Source organism: Melitaea cinxia, chromosome 13 (genome assembly GCF_905220565.1).
Source record: "Melitaea cinxia chromosome 13, ilMelCinx1.1, whole genome shotgun sequence".
Classification (NCBI taxonomy): Eukaryota; Metazoa; Arthropoda; class Insecta; order Lepidoptera; family Nymphalidae; genus Melitaea; species Melitaea cinxia.
In genome coordinates this window covers 7,119,345-7,139,527 of record NC_059406.1, presented here as the reverse complement: position 1 = coordinate 7,139,527, position 20,183 = coordinate 7,119,345, and the positions used below count along the sequence as shown (strand labels likewise).

The 20,183-nt window shown below is 31.0% G+C and overlaps 1 protein-coding gene across 1 annotated transcript in view; it reads left to right on the top strand.

Moving 5' to 3' along the window:
* Positions 1 to 20,183, top strand: part of LOC123658818 (small conductance calcium-activated potassium channel protein) — a 166,591-nt gene that overhangs the window by 119,828 nt on the left and 26,580 nt on the right. The window contains exon 2 of the mRNA XM_045594117.1: positions 14,388 to 14,587. Within this exon, the coding sequence (XP_045450073.1) occupies positions 14,388 to 14,587 (200 nt within the window). The remainder of the gene's footprint in view (positions 1 to 14,387; positions 14,588 to 20,183) is intronic.

The window sequence follows — 20,183 nt, the reverse complement described above, 5'->3', positions numbered from 1 at the left end:
TATACATGGCTTTGTAAGAAATATAAATAAAGAATTACTCGGTAAAGGCTGACGATACAAATATTTTTGCTATATTCATGTAAAAGTCTGTGTTTTTTCAGTAACGTTCAGATTATTCATTGTGAAATATAGGTGAGTAGGATAAGATAAGGTCTATTTTCTTATTTTTGAGAAATTATTTACTTTCTTGAGTAGGCACATATAGTTTTAAAGTACAACTTATTATTATATTATTTAAATAAAAGAAGATTTTTTAATGTGTATGCGAATTTCACTCATTATAATGAAATGACTTTTATTTTATTTTATTTATTTTTATTTTATACTTTATTGTACACCACAAATACATTACAAACAAAGCATAAAGATAGTTACAGACAGTGAAGTACAATGGGCGGACTTCTGGCTAATTAGGCATTTCTTCCAGACAACCCAACTTTTTTAATTTTATCGCGTTTATTGAGTTATTTAGATGCTCAACGTTTCGGATACTTTACAGCAACCATGGTCGCGAGAAGACTGAAGGAAGGTCCTCCTCGTACTACACGTACAGGCGATATGTCCTCTTGCTTATTTAGGGAGATTAAATAGAAAAGGAACAATCAGATCAAACTTTAGCAAATTCCTCTTAATCCCTAAAGAACGACTTCAGCCTAGTAATATCCTACTGCTGTGCATATGCCTCTTTTCCATGTTAGAGAAAGATTGGAGCTTAATCTAACACGCTGCTTCACTACGAATAATATATTCCTCCTATAAAAAACGATTTTAATCCTAATATACTTCCTAATTCGAGCAATTTGTAGCATTATAATGATTTACTTCGTCCACAAATAACAGTTGACAGGTGGAACGATAAGGTAATACATAATAAAAATAAAAAAAAAATACCTACATAAAATATTATATAATTCTTAAAACTAAAAAAGTACCTGAACAAGAGAACACTTACCTTATAAATCCAAACTCGGTGGACAATTGCATCGTTTTAACAAATAGAAAAATCATAAAATACATTCACCTTTTGTGTGCGCGGAGTACGTTAGAGATGAAAGCCTCACCCCATTTGTTGTCTGGAGATAGACGAATGGGATAAACGCATTTCTTTTTTATTGTTGCTCTTGAACATTTGTCATGAGTTGCATTGTTGTGATTAAACTTTGACGATCGACGGTGTATGAGATTGTTTTGTTATTATGTTAATTATGTTTCGTTACATTTTTGCGTATTTTGCATGTCATTAAAATTATATCAAACATCGTTTGAAAGCTGCTCATGTTTAAATAATAACAATAATACAATAATCATACGCCTTAAATTTAGATAAGGTTAATTATAGAAGTTATAGTAATGTTTTTGCTGTGCTTCGTTAAAAAAAATGTTTTTAGTTAACTTATCGTAAAAATTATTGATACTATTAATCTATCCCTTTGATATATTTTTTAACATACAAACAAACATATTTATCAATCCATCAAAAGCATTTTTAATAAGAGGTCTAAATAAATATAATGCAACTAAACCGTAAACATTTTAATTTTTTGTTTTCCATATGTGAGATTAATCTCAGACAATGCGTTCTCAACAGCAACTTTGTGCAACTAATCCCCTCGTAATCTCTATGCTTTTCATAAAATAGCTCTTCATACGAATGCCACTCATGACACCTGAGAATAAAAAGCTAAACCGTTGTTAACTGTATCTGCAATAGTATCATAAAAATGCATCATATTTTTCGGAGCCACAGTAACAAAGACTTTCCGTACAAACGTCCTAGCTTAACTTATTTTAATTTTTCTGTTTGTAAAATGATTTTTTTTTCGCGTACACTTAGGTGCAACTTTTATCTGTGACTGTGTGATGTGACTGTTTTTAACTGACTTTCAAAAAAGGAGGAGGTTCTCAATTTGACTGTATTTTTGTGTGTGTTACCTCAAAACTTTTGACTGGGTGGACCGATTTCAATGATTTTTTAAATTGAAAGATGATGTATGTAATGTGATTTAAACTTAATTGAGCTCTGACAAGTATTTCTTGAGTTATATTTAATAATGCGTATTTTTGAACTATTTTTTCGTCGGCCGTACAACATACCTTTTCACTGGGCGTACCAATTTTGAAGGTTCTTGTTCTATTCGAAAGCTGATGCTTTTTTATACAACATAAACTGCTACAAAATAACTAGTTATGTATATCATACTAATTTATTTGTTATTATCAGCGTGATCCTATTTTGGCCATATTAATACTATATATTGTATCATACTTTTGAATCATAACGCTGTTGGATTGCTTAGTAAAATAAATAAATATATAAATAAAAAAATAATCGATAGTTGTTTTACATTCCTGGTAAGATAACAATATCGTTATCATGCTTTTTTGTTGAATGACGAGTTACGTTATTCTAAAGACCAACAATAATAACTGAACCTCTCAGCATAATAATATTATAACTTATAATGCAAATAGATATTAATTGAATATTTCTAAATACTGAGAATTTTTATGTGAAAAAAATAATCGTGTTTCGCTGAGTGCGTCCATGCATGAGTGCGAGCGTTCGTGCGTGTGTTTGGAACTCATTGCTTGTTTTTTTTAACATTGTATATATAATGCAAATACGTTTACAAATCAACTAGAAATCTCTTATACTAAAATGATCAGCATTTAATTATATTATTCTTACTTAAATGTCTTCATCAACAAAGAATAAAATAAAAAAGTGTGCAAAAAAAATTATAATTTTTATAATATGTAATTATTTAAATATTGCTAGAGAAACAAAAGTTGTTCTGATCGAACAAAGAATTCAACAAATATTTTCTAAACAGTTCTCTACACTACGCGACTTTTAACTTTTAAGATAGAAACGTCTTCTATATCGAACTTAGCGAAATAAATCGGGGAATATTCTCACTTCGTATTCTGATAGTTCGATCGTTGAAACCTACTTGGTCTCAAAACTTTTCTTTGTGGAGCTCAGACAAGCGACTTTATTAACGCATCCGTAGACTTTATCTTAAGTGAAAACTTAAAACAATATTTTAACGAAGTTATTAATAGTTCGCTAGACAACATTTATCCGAGGGTCTGCTGATAAAATCCATATTCTGCATTAATAAAGTACATTAATGAAATGACAAGCATATGCATAGCTATTAAAGTTGTAGTTAAGTTAACACTAGAAACTTACGAAAAGGGTAGTTCCCCAAGCCCTGCACCTAAACGTTGTTGTTTATTTAAAAAAATAAAAAAAAATTACCGTCAACTTCACTGCCATCGTTGTACGTTCACAATAACCTGGGCCTATACGGAGAGCTTTTTCTTTTGTTAATTCATACTCTATATGTTACCATGTATTTCTGCTCTTACTCGTAGTACTGGTGAGCTCAATTTATACTATATTGTAATCAAGTAATTATTATTATATTAGAGATTACAAAAAAAAAAAACTTCAAGTCAATAGTTTTATAATCTATTCTTATAAATAATATTCATTTTATGATTTTTTTCATCAAAAACCTCGACCTTACAGAATATCACAACTAAAAATAATGTTTTCAAGCAGTGTTGTGTTCCTGTGGGTGAGTAAGGTAACCTGGGGGGAATTGGGGATAGAGTCGTTAAAGCACGATGCTTCCGCTGTTGCAGAAGTCTATAGCTATACGATAATCGCTTACCATCAGGTGAGCGGTAGGCTTATTTGTCGACCTAGTTATATATAAAAAGAAAAGAAAAAACATAATTGTAGGTAGGTAGGATTTTGAATCAGTATTTTTACGCGAAAATTATTTTTGTATATTCATTTAAAACGTTTCTAATGAGTCGTTAAATAGTTTTCGAGTAACTATTATGCACTTATTTTTTCTTTCCTTTCACTCAGTAGTAGGCTTTACTTTTATTTTTGCTTCTTAATTGCTATACCAGTAGTTTTTACAAAAAAAAACAGAAGTCATGTCAAACACTCTAGCCAGAACAAAATTGCCGCTTCCTTAAAATATTAACTTATGCTACGAAACGTTATATCGGTGCGCTCAATTTTGAACTTAATTTTTATCATGATAAACTTTTATTTCATTTTAATCGTAGTACTTTGTCATTAGAAAATGATTATTTTCTTTGTGGACTGTATTTATGCTCAATGATGGACCGACAATCTACGTAAGAGATTGCCGGTGGTAGCTGGATGAGGATTACGAAAAACCGGGATGTTTGGTGTGAGCTTGGGGAGGCCTACGTACAACAGTGTATTAGGCTGAATTGATGATGGTAATTTATGCTCATAGAAATATTTTCTTTTTGTAAATCGCTTCCTCTATCAATGTGCGGAAATTTGACCCAAATGCAATCACGTTACTTACTTTATCCTTTACACCTTTTAGACAAACACTGCAAGTAAAGTTAAGAGTTTACACATAGGATTAGTGTTTATGAAAACTAAAGTCAGGATTCTTGGTCAATATTGACGCCTAATATCTCGTTTTGTAAAGATATTCATCATCATCATCATCATTACAGCCTTTACAATCCACTACTGGACATAGGCCTCCACAAGTTTACGCCAAAAATAACGTGAACTCATGTGTTTTGCCCATAGTCACCACGCTGGGCAGGCGGGTTGGTGACCGCAGGGCTGGCTTTGTCGCACCGAAGACGCTGCTGCCCGTCTTCGGTCTGTATATTTCAAAGCCAGTAGTTGGATGGCTATCCCGCCATCGGTCGGCTTTTCAAGTTCCAAGGTGGTAGCGGTTATTATGTTATCTCTTAGTCGCCTCTTACGACACCCACGGGAAGAGAGGGGGTGGCTATATTCTTTAGTACCGTAGCCACAGTAAAGATATTATTCATTATCAAAGTACTCTTTCTAAGAAATAACAACAATATTTGTGATTTAAAATAATTACAATATTTTTACAACTTCATATTCATCGTAGCAGAAAAACAAAAAAGAACTAATACAGAGTTTACAAAGGTCGGCACTCGGCAGGCATGTACTATTTTTACATTATTGATGAGAAGATCAAAGGTCATGAAATAAGGGTGCGATTGAGGACGCAGTACTACAGAGGGACTGGAATACTCTTAAAATTTTTTAACTACTCCGATCTAACCATACTTTTATCGCCTTTAAAAAATAAGAAGGTTGAAAAGTCAAGTAGCGACCATATTTTGGTTTGAACGAAGTTTTTAAGTGTTTCGTTGTACAAAAATGAGGTGCCTCATTTAAAACACTACGTACGTACACACTGCTGTGTGGTTACGGCAGTAAAGAATATAGCCACCCCCTCTCTTCCCGTGGGTGTCGTAAGGGGCGACTAAGGGATAACACAGTTCCACTACCACATTGGAACTTAAAAAGATGACCGATCGTCGGATAACCTAAAATGCTGGCAATGAAATACACAGGCCAAAGACGACGACGGTGCGACAAAGCCAGTTCTGCGGTCACCAACTCGCCTGCCCAGCTTAGTGACTACGGGCAAAACACATGAGTTCACGCCGTATTTGGTGTGAACTTGCTGAAGTGAGGATGATGATGATGATGAAGTGATGATACATACACATACTCAAACGAACACAAAAATAAAATTTGTAAATTTTGCAAATTGGTTGCCTTTTGTGTATATTTATAAAATAAAATATCGAACTATCTAACTGACTGACTAATTTATTAATCATAACTGAGTTAAAACTGACAGCTAAGTACGCGGAAGTTGATTACTCTTGGCTTTGATCTTTAGGTTGTATACTTCCGAAAAGAAAAGATTTTTGAAATTCTGAATTGTGAAACTTTGTATGGAATCTGTTACATTCGAAGTGAGGAATACAAAAATTTATTTCGTCCTTTGATCATAAAATAAGTACCAACGAATTTTTTTACTTCAACACTTTTAGACATTCTTCCTGTATTGGGAATTAACTTTTGTGTAGGAATTTTGCTTTCTTTGAAATGTTTTTGTGTTATGCGCTTTGATTGTTTGTAAGATGATGTTTCCAATTTTTTACCTGGCACTATAATATTTTACGTTAACATTTTTTAATAAAAATAAATTAAAACGATTTCAGAATTTTTACATGGTTTCAGAATTTTTGTATTGTGTTTTTTTTTTAAGTAAATTCAAATGAGAAATAATAGAAATCATATTACACTAGAATATGCAGTGCAAAAACTATAATTTCCCAAATTTTTTTACTTCTATTGTCACATTTAGGTCGGACGAGGAAGTCGATAAGTTCATGTTAATCTACAAATTCAACAGTTTAACGACATCAATAGATAAGTAAGAGACAGTTTACTACATAAACAATACAGCACCAAAATCGATGGCTGATTGACTATTGAGACAAATAAAACTGTGTGCACTTAAAAACATTTTATATTCATCAAAACAAGCAAGTAAATATATTTTTCCTAGCACTTTATTATAATTATCAAAGTATAACAACTAAAATTGTCTGTTTTTGATTATAAATGGAGATCTTGTCGGTGTATCTAGGCATTATGCTGTCACTTACACAGAATCCAATAACTTTGTTTGGGTAAATTTAGTGCGGCTACGGAATTAGTGCAGTTGCCTGGAAATATCCATTATATTCTGATATTAGTCGGATACGAAGTTCATTTATTTAGTTTACGCTTGATTTGTGGTAGTAAGGAAGTGTATAATTCCCCCCACACGATAAAGCTCTTCGAGGAAGCATAGTAAGTATTGTATGTATCAAAGTAGACAAGAAACAAGTCGGTGTGTGTGTTTAACTAGTGTTTTAAGTTAGTTTTAATATGGATTTTTAAACCTTTTTGGAACTTTTCTTTCCTATATTAAAAAAAAAAAAGAAATAGTCGTTTCATTTTTTTTTTATTAAATGACTATTAAATTATACCAATATTCTCTTATCGCACGTTCAATTGCGTTTTGTTTTATACTAGTCGAATAATTTATACTAGTGGTCGCCCAGTGGTCGAAATTCGACCATAATTAATTTAAATTATAAGTTTGAACATTATCAATGTTCTGTTGTCAAAGACTATAAGTTCTATAATAATAAACCAAAGAGTAAGTATGTATACGTGTGTGTGTGTGTGTATGTCAAATACATGATTTAATGTATTTTTATGCATAATTTCAAAAAAGTATTACCATTCTGCGATCCTTCTCTATATAAACTATAAGTGTGCGAAATTTCACAGTCCTATGTGCGCCATTTTCTTAAAAAGGAGTACAAAGTGTTTGCTTCAGAATGATATACATTTATAACTAAAATCTATAAATTGTATTGTAAGTGTACCCACACTCTGTTCACTAATAAAAGGAAAAGAAAGGAAACAATCTCTTTAATTTCACGTATAGTACTTTTTAAAATTATATTATTGTGGGAGATTCAAAATGTTACATGTTAATAAATATGAGAATTTTAAGATTTCTTGATGATCGGTCTAATCTGTTATATTTATACATTAATCTTATAAGCTTTATTCTAAATTAAATTTCATTTCTATTATAATTTTGATTTTATTATGTGTTTTGAATGAAGAATTGTCAAATAAATAAGGTTAAACGAATATTCCGCACCCAAAATTACATGGGTGTTTCCATCACGCAATTATACATTTTAATGCTATACAAATTGTACCATATTACAAACCTAGTAAAATATACTTTTAAATGCAACAATTGGTGATATTCATTTATTATTTAGTGGTTAGACATACAAAATTCCATGTTATATTTATTTACAAAAATATAAAATTCACGGTAATGTACAGTTGGGGATAAACAAGAAAAGTAAAAAATTATAATTAAAGATTTGTTTTTATTTTTGTTGCTTTGAATTTAAACGGTACGTAAAATAAAAAATAAATATTATGAGTAACATATATGTATTCTATATAGTCCTTTAGTTATGAGTATGAAATTAGTTAGAGGGATAGAAAATATTACATAAATATCTGTAATATTAAGAAACTTCTATCTTGTCAAATTCTTTTCATAACTTCAGAAAATGACAAAAAAGCACTGAGCTTCATAACAAGAGCCTGCAAAGATTCCGTTACTGAACAGATGCTCCTTTTCTCATTAAGGACAAAGATACTTGTTATATGGACAAATAGAATACAGAAAAAATATTTTTGTGGAGTAAATATTTCCTTTCTGCCCGTTTCGACCCGTTGGCGCAATGGTTGAGGCACTGGCTGTTGCGCCAGCGGTTGCGGGTTCGATTCCCGCTCACGACAGACATTTATATCGACCATATAGATGTTAGTCATAGTCTGGGCGTTGTGTTTGTGTTTTTTATGTGTTTTCGGACCCCCAGCACAGGAGAAAATCCTACTGGGGGATCCTTTGAGTGTGAAGCGTTTATTAATTCTTTCTACGGCTACGTATTAAGTGTATATAAATTAAGTAGTTTTTACTATAAACTATTTTATTGTTGTAAAAAGTAATTAAGTAGATCTAAAATAATGTTTGGATAGCTTTCATCAAAAAGTAACTACTGTGTACATAACCATAACACCGTATTGTGTGTTGCGACCCTAACCCTTTCAATCAATTCTAGTCAACTTGCTACAGGAATACAACACTCCTTGAAAGTAATATTATTTAGCTGTGATCTTTTATAAGGTCGAGGCCCTTCCCCAACCGAATTGCTCCAGATTCTAGCAGGATATTTCCTGCTAAAATACTACATCAGTAAATGTATTATAACTTCTTATTATAATTTATTATCATAAAGTAAAAATAAAAAAGGTGGTATAATAACATTTTAATGTATATTTAATTAAGCTCAAATGTTATTTTTATTATAATTTACAACGAGGAAAATACACTCTTCGAGTACTATTGTTACTAGACTAATATTTTGGAAACAAAATTTTTGCAACAATTTCGTTAATTACGAGTATGAAGTATTTGAGTTTCATTTATGGTCCCGTTTAAATGTGTTTCGTGACAGCTTCTGTAATTAAAATGGCGCAACTTTGTTACTGTTAACCGGTGTCCGCAAAACAAGTCTGTAACTCTAATGTATTCTGAGAATGGTCTTTATATAACAATTAGTCTATTTCATTATAGAAATACGGTTAGTAACATTACGTGTCTTTTGCAAGTAAACTGCTATAATACTACTATAATACGAATGTAACTACCTATATACATCTACTTCGACTGAAAGATATTCTGCTCAACGTATTTTGTGTAGAAGTGTAATAATTTGGAACAAATTAAGAGTGTAGTTCTTGTTTCAATTTAAAAGTAATGAACGAAGCACTTATTACAACGCTAATGATATAATAGTATTGCGTTTTTAACTAAAAAATATATTTTTGAAAGAACAATATTACTTGAAACGAATCTAGCTTTCAGTTAATACAAACAGACAGCAGAGTTAAAGGCATTAATCAAAATTTCCGTTTACTTATTGCTCGCTCCGGTCGCAGCCTCGAACATTTTTTGCATCATTGCTTCGAAAAAAGTGAACATATTGAATGAGTACCTTTGACATCCAATAAAATTAAAATAATTATGTAATTTACGTAATTTAAAAACGTGCTATATATCTACGAATATTATGTCAACGAATGTCTCGTGTCTCGTAAATATCCCGTTTTTAAATAATTTTAGTTATAAGAATAAACATGTAAATTTTATATCTTAAGTACTTTAAATGTTATATAATCTCAAAATAATTTATTTTTTAGAATCTAGCTCATCCAAACTTTATGAATCATTACATAAATACTTAATATACTCTGAATACAAATAATGATAACGAGTTTTGTGAGTTTGACATACATATACATATACATAAGTAATTTGAACAAAAAATACTTTTGTTCAAACGATGTTACGATATAACGTTTTTACCTAATATTTTTGTTACAAAGTATTATTTTAAAACTCTAATCCATCATACAACATAGTCATATATTTTGATCAATTTTTCTTTAGATTGGACAGCGATCGATGAGAATTCCATCAATTAAAGTTGATAAGCACTTTGACGTAACTCTTTTGCTAAGAGCCAATTCGCAAAGCTATAGAATTTCCTCTTTCTTGTTTCGAGAAATATTTGATATGAACAATATTTATAAAACAAATTATTGAGTGTGCATGAAGTGGTTACAATAATATACAGTTACCTATCTGAAAATACAATTATATAGTAAATTAGGAGTATATTATAGGAATTAAGCATTTGGTTCACATAATTATATTAATGAAAAGTACTTAGCAAAGTGGCTATGAACATAGCGAAAAAACCCAAGTTTTTTCTGTGATTGTCCTCGATACCTTATCGATACATCCATGTCATTAAAAAACTTAATGATCGAAGTTTGTATGGGCTTTTGTAGAAATTTTATTTTTTATTTATTTTGCATTTAGAACGGCTACGCATACTGTCGTTGTATAAAATATTTATATAATAGAGTTGTCTGATCAGCATCTCCTAAATTTATTGTCATCATTATGATTTAGACCCGTTCTAGTTACTTCGTTCCGTGTCGGTATCAATAACTAATATGGCGGCTCGTAATAACGTCAATACACATGTCTCCAAGGTAGTCGCATGTAGCATCCTCTAATATAATTATAAACATGTAATATATGTTTTTTTTTTACATATTGATTCTGTTTTTTTAAACATAGACGCAGATTTTACTCTTGGTTTATTTTTATTCTTACTAAAATATATTATCTAGATATATTAAAAGTCACACCGAAATAACAGTCGATATTGCAAATTGTGTTTATTGTATTTTTAAAGCACGTCATTTCAAACAGTTTTTGATATTTCGATTGCTCTCTTTGTATAAGCGTTAAGCAAGCTCTCGACGTACGAATAAGTACGACAAAAGCCTAAGAGGTCATGGCTAAACTTACGTACTGTTACAACGCTAGGCGGCATGAATACAGTTGAAATAGTATTGTTGCATTTAGACTTTATTTTTTATTCATGTCCTTTAAATACGTCAAAAATGTCTTTGATGAAAGTATTATAATTTTGGAAATAATACTTGAGTGTTAGAAAAAAAATATTAAAAATTGTTGGTTTCCCTTGCATTTCTGTCCTAATTGTGCTATGAGAATTAATATCTATATATTAATTATTATTAGGGTTTAATATTGTATTACAATATGTGTATTTGAATATTTTTATAATAAGTACGTATCTAGTAATGCTTCTATAATTTAATACAGTTAAGATAAATATGAAGCACTAAGCAATGTTGTATAGATGTGTACGGCTGATGTCATAAAAGTAATATCCGGTTAAGTTCGTTATGAATCGTTATCGTAATCCGAATATTATCTTATTACCATGTATCAATTTATCACTGCAATTTCCATAATGTTCTATAATTTACATATGATTTGGAACTTTGCGGAATTCATTTGAATTCATTGCTTTTGTATCAAAACTGTAAATTATATAAATTAGACGAAAAAAGCTAGACAAAAAATATGTCAATAATATTATTAAATAAAAATATTTTAATATTATAAAATTAAATATCATACATTATTATTTTTTTTGTCTATTTTTTAAATAAAATGTTTAAAATTAGATATTTATGAAATTCATATTATAAAATAAGGTTCAGAAATTACGAAAGTTGGTCGATCCGATACTTTAAGCGAATGGGACTATTACACTCGGAACGGGTAAGTTTAGCCGAATTGCCGACGTGATGCCGCAATTCTATTCCATATTATCGTTAAACCACTAACCTTCCCTTTCAGAACACCGAACAATCTTTATTTAACGTAACAAATATATTACATTAAAAAAAATGTCTCATTTATGTCATCTATCACATTTTAATTTTTTGTTTTAGTCCCTTTAATTTGTTTTGTCTCTTTCACGAAATACACATATCTTTTATTTTAATTTTTATATGACATACACGTAATCAAATCAAATAAAAAAATGCTTTAACGAAGTAAGATTCATAATAACGATTTAATAGTTATTTGACAAATAAAATTATATTAGTTTTAACGAACTAATTATAGGTTAAAATGAAGCTGCCACCGATTCGCAATTAGATTCTGAAGAGAAGAATCAGCAAGAAACTCCGCAGTTACTCTATAAAGAAAAAAGTGCTTTGTTGAAAAGATAGTACAAATGTCACTAAACCCACATAATAAAATGAGAACATAATCAACGTAGCCGAAGTAAAATAAATACGTAGGTGTTATAAGAAATAACTCAAAAACTACTTTTTATTCTATTAAGTAAATCTAATTATAATAAATTATATGTACTTAAAACAATATAATTATAAAATAAAGTTGAAACATAAAGGCACTTACGTTTCGTATCTGTACAATAAATGCTGGTATGATCCCTATATTTTGCTACAGGTGAAAGCCCTATAAAGCACCACTTTCAGCGTCACTGTATCGTTGTTTCACACGATATCACTCCCCATATTACTTTCATACCGCGTGCCTTATACCGTATCTGACAAAGTAGACTCCAAAAAATACAGATACATCGAGAATCTCCTCCTTTTTGAAGACAGGTAAAAATATTATAATTTACATCTAAAACTACATCTAGCTCCATAGTGATAATGTATGAAATGATATCTCATTTTCATAATAAAATTCCGGCTTATGTTCGGTCGTTAGTAAGTTCAAATGAACTTTTTGGAACATTTTACGATTTCATAGCTCTTATTATTTTGTAGGTAATATTTTTTTCTATTTTCTAAATATTAACTTTATCTAAATACTAGCTGGACCCGCGACATCGTCCGCATGGAATTTAACAAAATAATTATTGTTCAGTTCACAGAGTTATAAAATAAATCTAAAATAAAAGTAGCCTAAGTTACTCCTTATTACATCAGCTATCTGCCAGTGAAAGTCCTGTCAAAATCAGTCCAGACGTTTCAGATATTAGCCGGAACAAACAGAGAGACAGACAGACAGACAAAAATTATAAAAATGTTAATTTGGTATATTTACCGTGTATATACATACATATGGATTTAGTTAAAAGCGGTTATTTTAATATTTCAAACAGACACTCCAATTTTATTTATTTGTTTAGATTATATTTTGACTTTTGATGCTATTTAGCAACCAAATACAAGTATAAGGGACATAAAAATTTGGACGTAAGCAGCTATTATTTATAATATTATATCAATTAATCAATGTATCTTAGACTAATTTAGTTAGGAATTTAGGTTTTTAGGTATATTGGTTTTTAGGAATATTGCGACGCCGCGTTGGCGCAACCGTTTTTGCCGTGGTCTGGGTGTTTGTGCAGTCCTTGTGGGTCTACCCACCGTGCCTCGGAGAGCACGTTAAGCCGTCGGTCCCGGTTGTTATCATATACACCTGATAGCGATCGTTACTCCTAGTAGGGAATACATCCGCCAACCCGCATCAGAGCAGCGTGGTGGATTAAGCTCTGATCCTTCTCCTACATGGGGAAAGAGGCCTATTCCCAGTAGTGGGATATTACAGGCTGAAGCGAATATTGCGACGGTAGCGTCGTTTGCGGTGGCCGATCAAGGGTAGCTTATTATATCTGTGGGATTACCTATATAATTATGAAGGTCCTTCAAATATTCTTAGCGCTGTATTAGTTACAACATGAATACTTTAATTAAGAAAGTGTTACTATTTATATAAGCATTGTTATAAATCGGAATGATTTGTGATCGATAACGAATAAAATAAAATATTTTTTATTACCCTTGTACTCGTATACCCGAAAGGCTTATGTCTAAGACTTAGGATTATTTCTTCGCCCGTAAATATTTCATATGATTTTTTTAAAGTATTATAACTGATTAACAAATAAGAAATGGATATATAAAAAAAAATTGTTTTTAGATTAGACCAAATTCTATTTAAGAATGCTAAAAAAAATATTTCTTTTAATTGAGGCTTCTTGTTCTGAGTATTAAATTTAATTTAACTTTGCACTATTTAATTTACAGTTTTAGTTTAGTCAAAATATTTTTTTCTCGTTTTAACATTAATGTTTTTCATCGCATTTGATAGTTACGCCTTAAAATTTTTTTATGCGAAAAAAAAAAGTTTTATTGATGGAAAATATTGCACTAAAAAAAAATAAAAAAGGTCAGCTCAGAGCTAATTCTCAGCTCTTTGTTTTTGTCAAGAATAGTTAAAATAATTTTTGTTTATTTATAAAAAGTTATAAAAACATGGTAATATATTAATCAAATAACGACCTTAAAACTATGCAGTTCTATTTACTTCCTAGCACTTAGATATCTAAGTATACTTACAAAATGAAACATAAAAATTACATTTTATTTGTATTATATTTCGTTTATGAAAAATGAAAATAAATGTTTAGCCATTGATACAACTGTTATAAATTGAACCAACCTATTACAGCTGCGGAAACCGGTGTCGACGCTCTCGATCCCCGGCGCTATGAAGGCATACTCCGGGAGGGACGCGGCGGCTGAGGAGGCCGGAGTAGCGCTCGTCGGAGTGCACAGCGAGTACCCGAGGTTCGGCGAGGAGAGGGCGCTCGGCGGTGGAACGTACAAGGGAGGGGGGACAGCCAAGCACAAACCTAATATAGGATATAGGTAAATCTAACTTTAATAATATCATATTGAGGTAATTCTTGTATGAAATTTATAGATTTATGTCTGCATCATGATCTAACCTTAAACTATATTTCACTAACTTACATTGTTCCATTAGAATTGACTGAATGACATGTGATTCAAGGATAATTTGATGGGTTCTTGTATAATTTTATTTTTTATGGAAAATATACGTAAATTCCAGGCATGACATTTTACTTCGTATTTCAACCAAATTAAAGCTCTTTGAGTCAAAAACTCATAATATAGACATTTTTGCCTATCTTCGAGAATAGAAACAGTTGTAAAATATAATGCAGCGTGTAGGGGTTGTTACATTTCTCTTAATATACCGAAAGCAAAAAATAGTTTTTACGTTTATTGAACTCACTAATCTCAGAGTATACAGAATTAAAACGTCATTAAAGGGAACCATTGCTGTAATTGAACTCGTGTTACCTGTGTTTAGGCGAAACCTGAAGTTTAAAATTTTAAAATTATAACCGTATCAAATTTACGTATGAATGAAATTTGCCATTAATTAATATGATATATGAGTCATCAACTTAATACGAATAGCAAAGAAAGAAACGTACTCGTTTATTCAACGATTTCAAAACGTATTCGATAAAATAATGAGTTTAGACGAAATTTAAAAATTTTGGTTTTATTTTTAGACTTGTCACACTGTTTCTGTGATGTTCGTAAAAGAAGTCCACAATTTAAAAATAAATAATCTTATGCTGGTTATATATTTTTCCTTTGAACTCAGGGAAGGAAAGTTTTGCTCTGAAGTAAGTAATGGCTTCTTTCGCTAATAAAAGACGGGAGTTTACTCTTGGGTTTAACACTTCTTCAGGATTAATTTAGCCCAGCTAAGCAGACTCATAAAATTTTAAGAATTTCAACGTAATTAATTTTCATTAAGTAAATTTACTTAAAGTTAGATATGAATTATTAATATTGATGAACAAAAACGTAATATTTCTAGCAAATTATATATTTTTTTGTAAATATTAAAAATATAAAGAAAACATAATTTTATTTTCCTCTTTATCATAACAAATTAAAAAGATTCGCATAGAACTTCTCTCTAAAATAATTAGAAATCTATCGGCGAAAGTTTTAGCACTAATAAACCTAGATTCTAGTTTCTCCGAGGGTGTCGAGATAGCTAAACACAATGCAATATGCATACGTCTCAGATTGCTTATCAGCGATGCTAATTAGAATCTAATTTCCTTATGAATTAGGTCAAGACTCTTCTAAATTAATTAAGTTAATACATCTTTCGCATCATTCTTGAGCGTATTTAATTACAATGAAAATAAAATAAATCTCATTTAATATGTACATTTAGATGAAAATAAATATTTTAATGTGGTTGACTAACGATGGACTCCTGTGATATGGAAAATACCGAAAAATAATTAAATGAGTCTTCGAGACAGTTTTTAATAAAAGTAATTCGTTATCAGGGTTTGTAAATAGCTTTGTTACGGACATTTGATAAATTTTTATGACTATTTATTGTAACTATTAAAGACATTAAATATTTACAATATCTATCAAGCAAATAACAACAACGGAAGATCTTGAACTATTAATTATAGGTTATATAAGTGAAAGTCATACAGGCAGTTAAATGTTTCAAATAACCTAATCTAACAGAAAATATTCTAAAAGTGAGCAGACTTTTATAAAATATCTTATGTAGAAAAAAGTTATATAAATTATTTATGCTGCTCGAATGTGTGTTAGCTAAAATGACCGGCGTCTTTGCGCGGTGGCAGCGACCCTATTTTCTGGGGTCTTTGGTTCGATTCCCGCCTCGAGTCTGGGAGTCTATTTCAATACGTGTGTAGGCTTAAAAATGTTCAAACATGTAATTGGTCGGAATCCAAGGATTGTAATATTAATAATGTATATTATTCGTTAAACGTAGGTATGTAATGAACTATCTAAAAATAATATTAGGAATAGACATTAGTGTTTTTATTTTAAGAAAATACTAATTTCTTTGTCGTGCCTTTCAATAGTGCAAAAGATTATAGTTATTTTGTCAATGTCACGAGTATGAAAAATGAACGAAGGAGATTGATTGGGGTGAACGAGAACGTGATGAAAGTTTTTTTAACTCCGAAGTAAAATAATGTTATTGTTATGACATATTATGCATATCACCAAATATCTATCAAGAAATTTTCTTTACCGGCGAACATGAGATGAATCACTCATGGAATTACTCGAAAATTCAGCAACGTTGACCCGGATTTTCACACCCTATCTCGTTTCCCATATATAAATCGTATAAGAAAAATTGAATTAAACTCTGATAAATGTTCAAGTCAGTCTTGACTAATTCGAAAGAGCTACACGGCAAATTGGACTTTTGCCCTCATTCTACCTATAACTTATCTTTATTTTCCTAATGATCCTTTTTTATTTGATTTCAATTACGTAATTATTTTAAGTATAGTTCAATTCTAGAAATGGTAGTATTTTTTATAAAGTATTAAATAATAAATAAACACGTTTCAGTCTGTAATATCCCAAAGCTGGGCAGGGGACCTCGTTTTGTGCAGAGATATTACAATATATTTGTATTAAGCTGTATGGTACATCGCCGCCGCCGTACGGGCGCCGAGTTGGCGCAACGGTTACAGCCATGGATTGTACCTGTTGCGATGGCGGCTGCGGGTTCAATCCCCGCACATGACAAACATTTGTATTGGCCATACGGGTGTTTGCCGTGGTCTGGGTGTTCGTGCAGTCCTTGTGGGTCTTCCCACCGTGCCTCGGAGAGCACGTTAAGCCTTCAGTCCCGGTTGTTATCATGTACACCTGATAGCGATCGTTACTCATAGTAGGGAATATATCCGCCCCCCGCATTGAAGCAGCGTGGTGGATTAAGCTCTGATCCTTCTCCTACATGGGGAAAGAGGCCTATGCCCAGTAGTGAGATATTACAGGCTGAAGCGTTATGGTAGATCAATTAAAGATATAGAATGGTGTAATGGTGTAATGGAAATATGCTATTTTTATAATCATAGCTTACTTAGATATCGTATAGCTATGCTATAAATAGTAATAGAAAAATCCACAAATACGCCACGTAAACGTAAACGCAAACGTACAATTATACGCCAAAAAAAGTGTAAGAAATCTTTTCTTATTGCAAGTTATGAATTTAGTATGTAGGTATGTATATATGTAGATTTGGTCATTTGCTGGTGTTGTGGTCCATCGATGATAATTTATATTTGATTGACTATACTTCCATCTAGTCATATATATATATATATATATATATATATATATATATATATATATATATATATTAAGTCACATGATAAAATATTAAATAAATAAAAGAATACGGCGTTTTAGGGACTTTTAGGTTGGAATTTTCTGCTGATTGCCTCAAGATGCGTAACGTTTTCATCAACGGTTTCAAAGATTTACATTGTAAATGACTATTTATTGGATATACTATAATGCATCGAATTGTTTACGTCTACATCATCACGTATTTCTGCACAAAGACCATTTCTTACATTTTAAGAATTATTTATTTATTTAAGAACTCTAAAGACTTAACCTAATTAGCTGTTCCACCATGCAAAATATGTACGTTGATAGAAGAAACTCTTTCAAAACACAATTTTCGTCGCAGTGTTTTTCTTTACCAACCCATTTATCATGAATTTTGAAAACATTAAAATAATTGTGTTTACTCGGAAACGAAAAAAAAAAGAAACGCGAAATTAAAGTGTCTGTTTGTAATATTAAAATAACCGCTTTTTACTAAATGCATATGGATGTATACACGGTACATATACCAAAACAGCATTTTTTACAACTTTCTTCTGTCTGCCTGTTTGTTCCGGCTAATCTCTGAAAGGGCTGGACCGTAGTTCACGAGACTTTCACTGACAGATAGCGGACGTTATAGGGAGTAACTTAGGCTAATTTTATTTTAGAAATTTATTTATGTTATAACTCTGCAAATTGAACAATAACTTTTTTGGTAAATTCCACGCGGACGAAGTCGCGGGCACAGCTAGTTATTAGATACAACTTTAAAAAGTACTTGTTAAATCGCAATTAAAATGAAATGGCACCACACGACACGCAACCACCTTTTAATAAAAATAAAAATCATTGAAATCGGTCCAACAAGTCAAAATTTCTGAGGTAACTAAGATACATTAAAAAAATAACTAATCGAATTGGGAACCTCCTCCTTTTTTGGAATTCGGTAGAAAAGCACTTAAAAACTCGTGATTATATCTGCATTTCTAACTGTTGCATTATATTACAGTTACATTTTTTTCATGTTAAAAAATGATATTTTTATAAATTTGACTTACATTTATTATCATCAATATTTTATGTATTAAAGTTTAGACTATTGCATAGAAAGTACAACTGGAGCGGTTTCACCCTTAATGAATATAATTTTTTACTCTTTCACGTCTTTGTTTTTATGAGTTTGTAGCATAATGCTCACTTAAATATATCGTATCATTTTTTTATATTCTATAATTTTTTCTTATTAAACTTGTTTCCTAATACAATTAATGTAAGATATCAATTAAGTTAGCGTTATTTTGGTCGGTGGACTCATGTCTGCATTAGGGACACTAAGTTAGAATAATTGGTTTTCTTGATGTAAGCTACAGTTGTGTAAGTACCAAGTAACGATTATTAAAAAAATAAAAATTGGAATAACAAAAGCAAGGGCATTATAAGCCTGTGGATATATCTTTATATATATACTAGCTGACCCCACAAACGTTGTTTTGCCATATATTTTATTAACCTACTCAATCCCCCCCCCCCTTATAACATAGGGGAATGAAAAATAGATGATGGCCGATTCTCAGACCTACCCGATATGCACACAAAATTTCATAATATTTTATTAACCCTCTTACCCCCCCCCCCATAACTTAGGGGTATGAAAAATAAATGTTGTTCGATTCTCAGACCTACCCGATATGCACTCGAAATTTCATGAGAATCGGTCAAGCTGTTTCGGAGGAGTTTAACTACAAACACCGCGACACGAGAATTTTATATATTAGATAAAAAATAACACAATTAATGCATTCAAAATTGATTTAAAATTTTGGCCACTCATTTATTGGAATAAGAAATATAAGCTAATAGGTAGATATTTTTCGCTCTTTTACTCAGAAACTATCCAAATATTTGTTATTATCTACTTTACTATAGTTATAGATCCGGATTAACACGTAAGGCTACCTTCAATTAAAAGCTCCATATATTCTGAACTTATGTAAGTGGATCCGCGGGCTACAATTGGTGTTAGAAATGAAAATAATAGCGCTCATTTTATCGTTTTGCTTGAACATTCACTAACTAAATAAACAGAGCGAAAGCCTCACCACAAAGAGGACAAGATAATAATTTTTCGCTCATTGAGTTTTATGTCAGCAGAGACTGCTTCATACAATGCAAATACTGTGCAATATTGTATTATATTTCGCCTGATAAAAGTAGGAAATAGAAATATACAAACCAGAAACAAGGTACTCGTTGTGTAGTTGAATATGAATTTTCTGCTAAA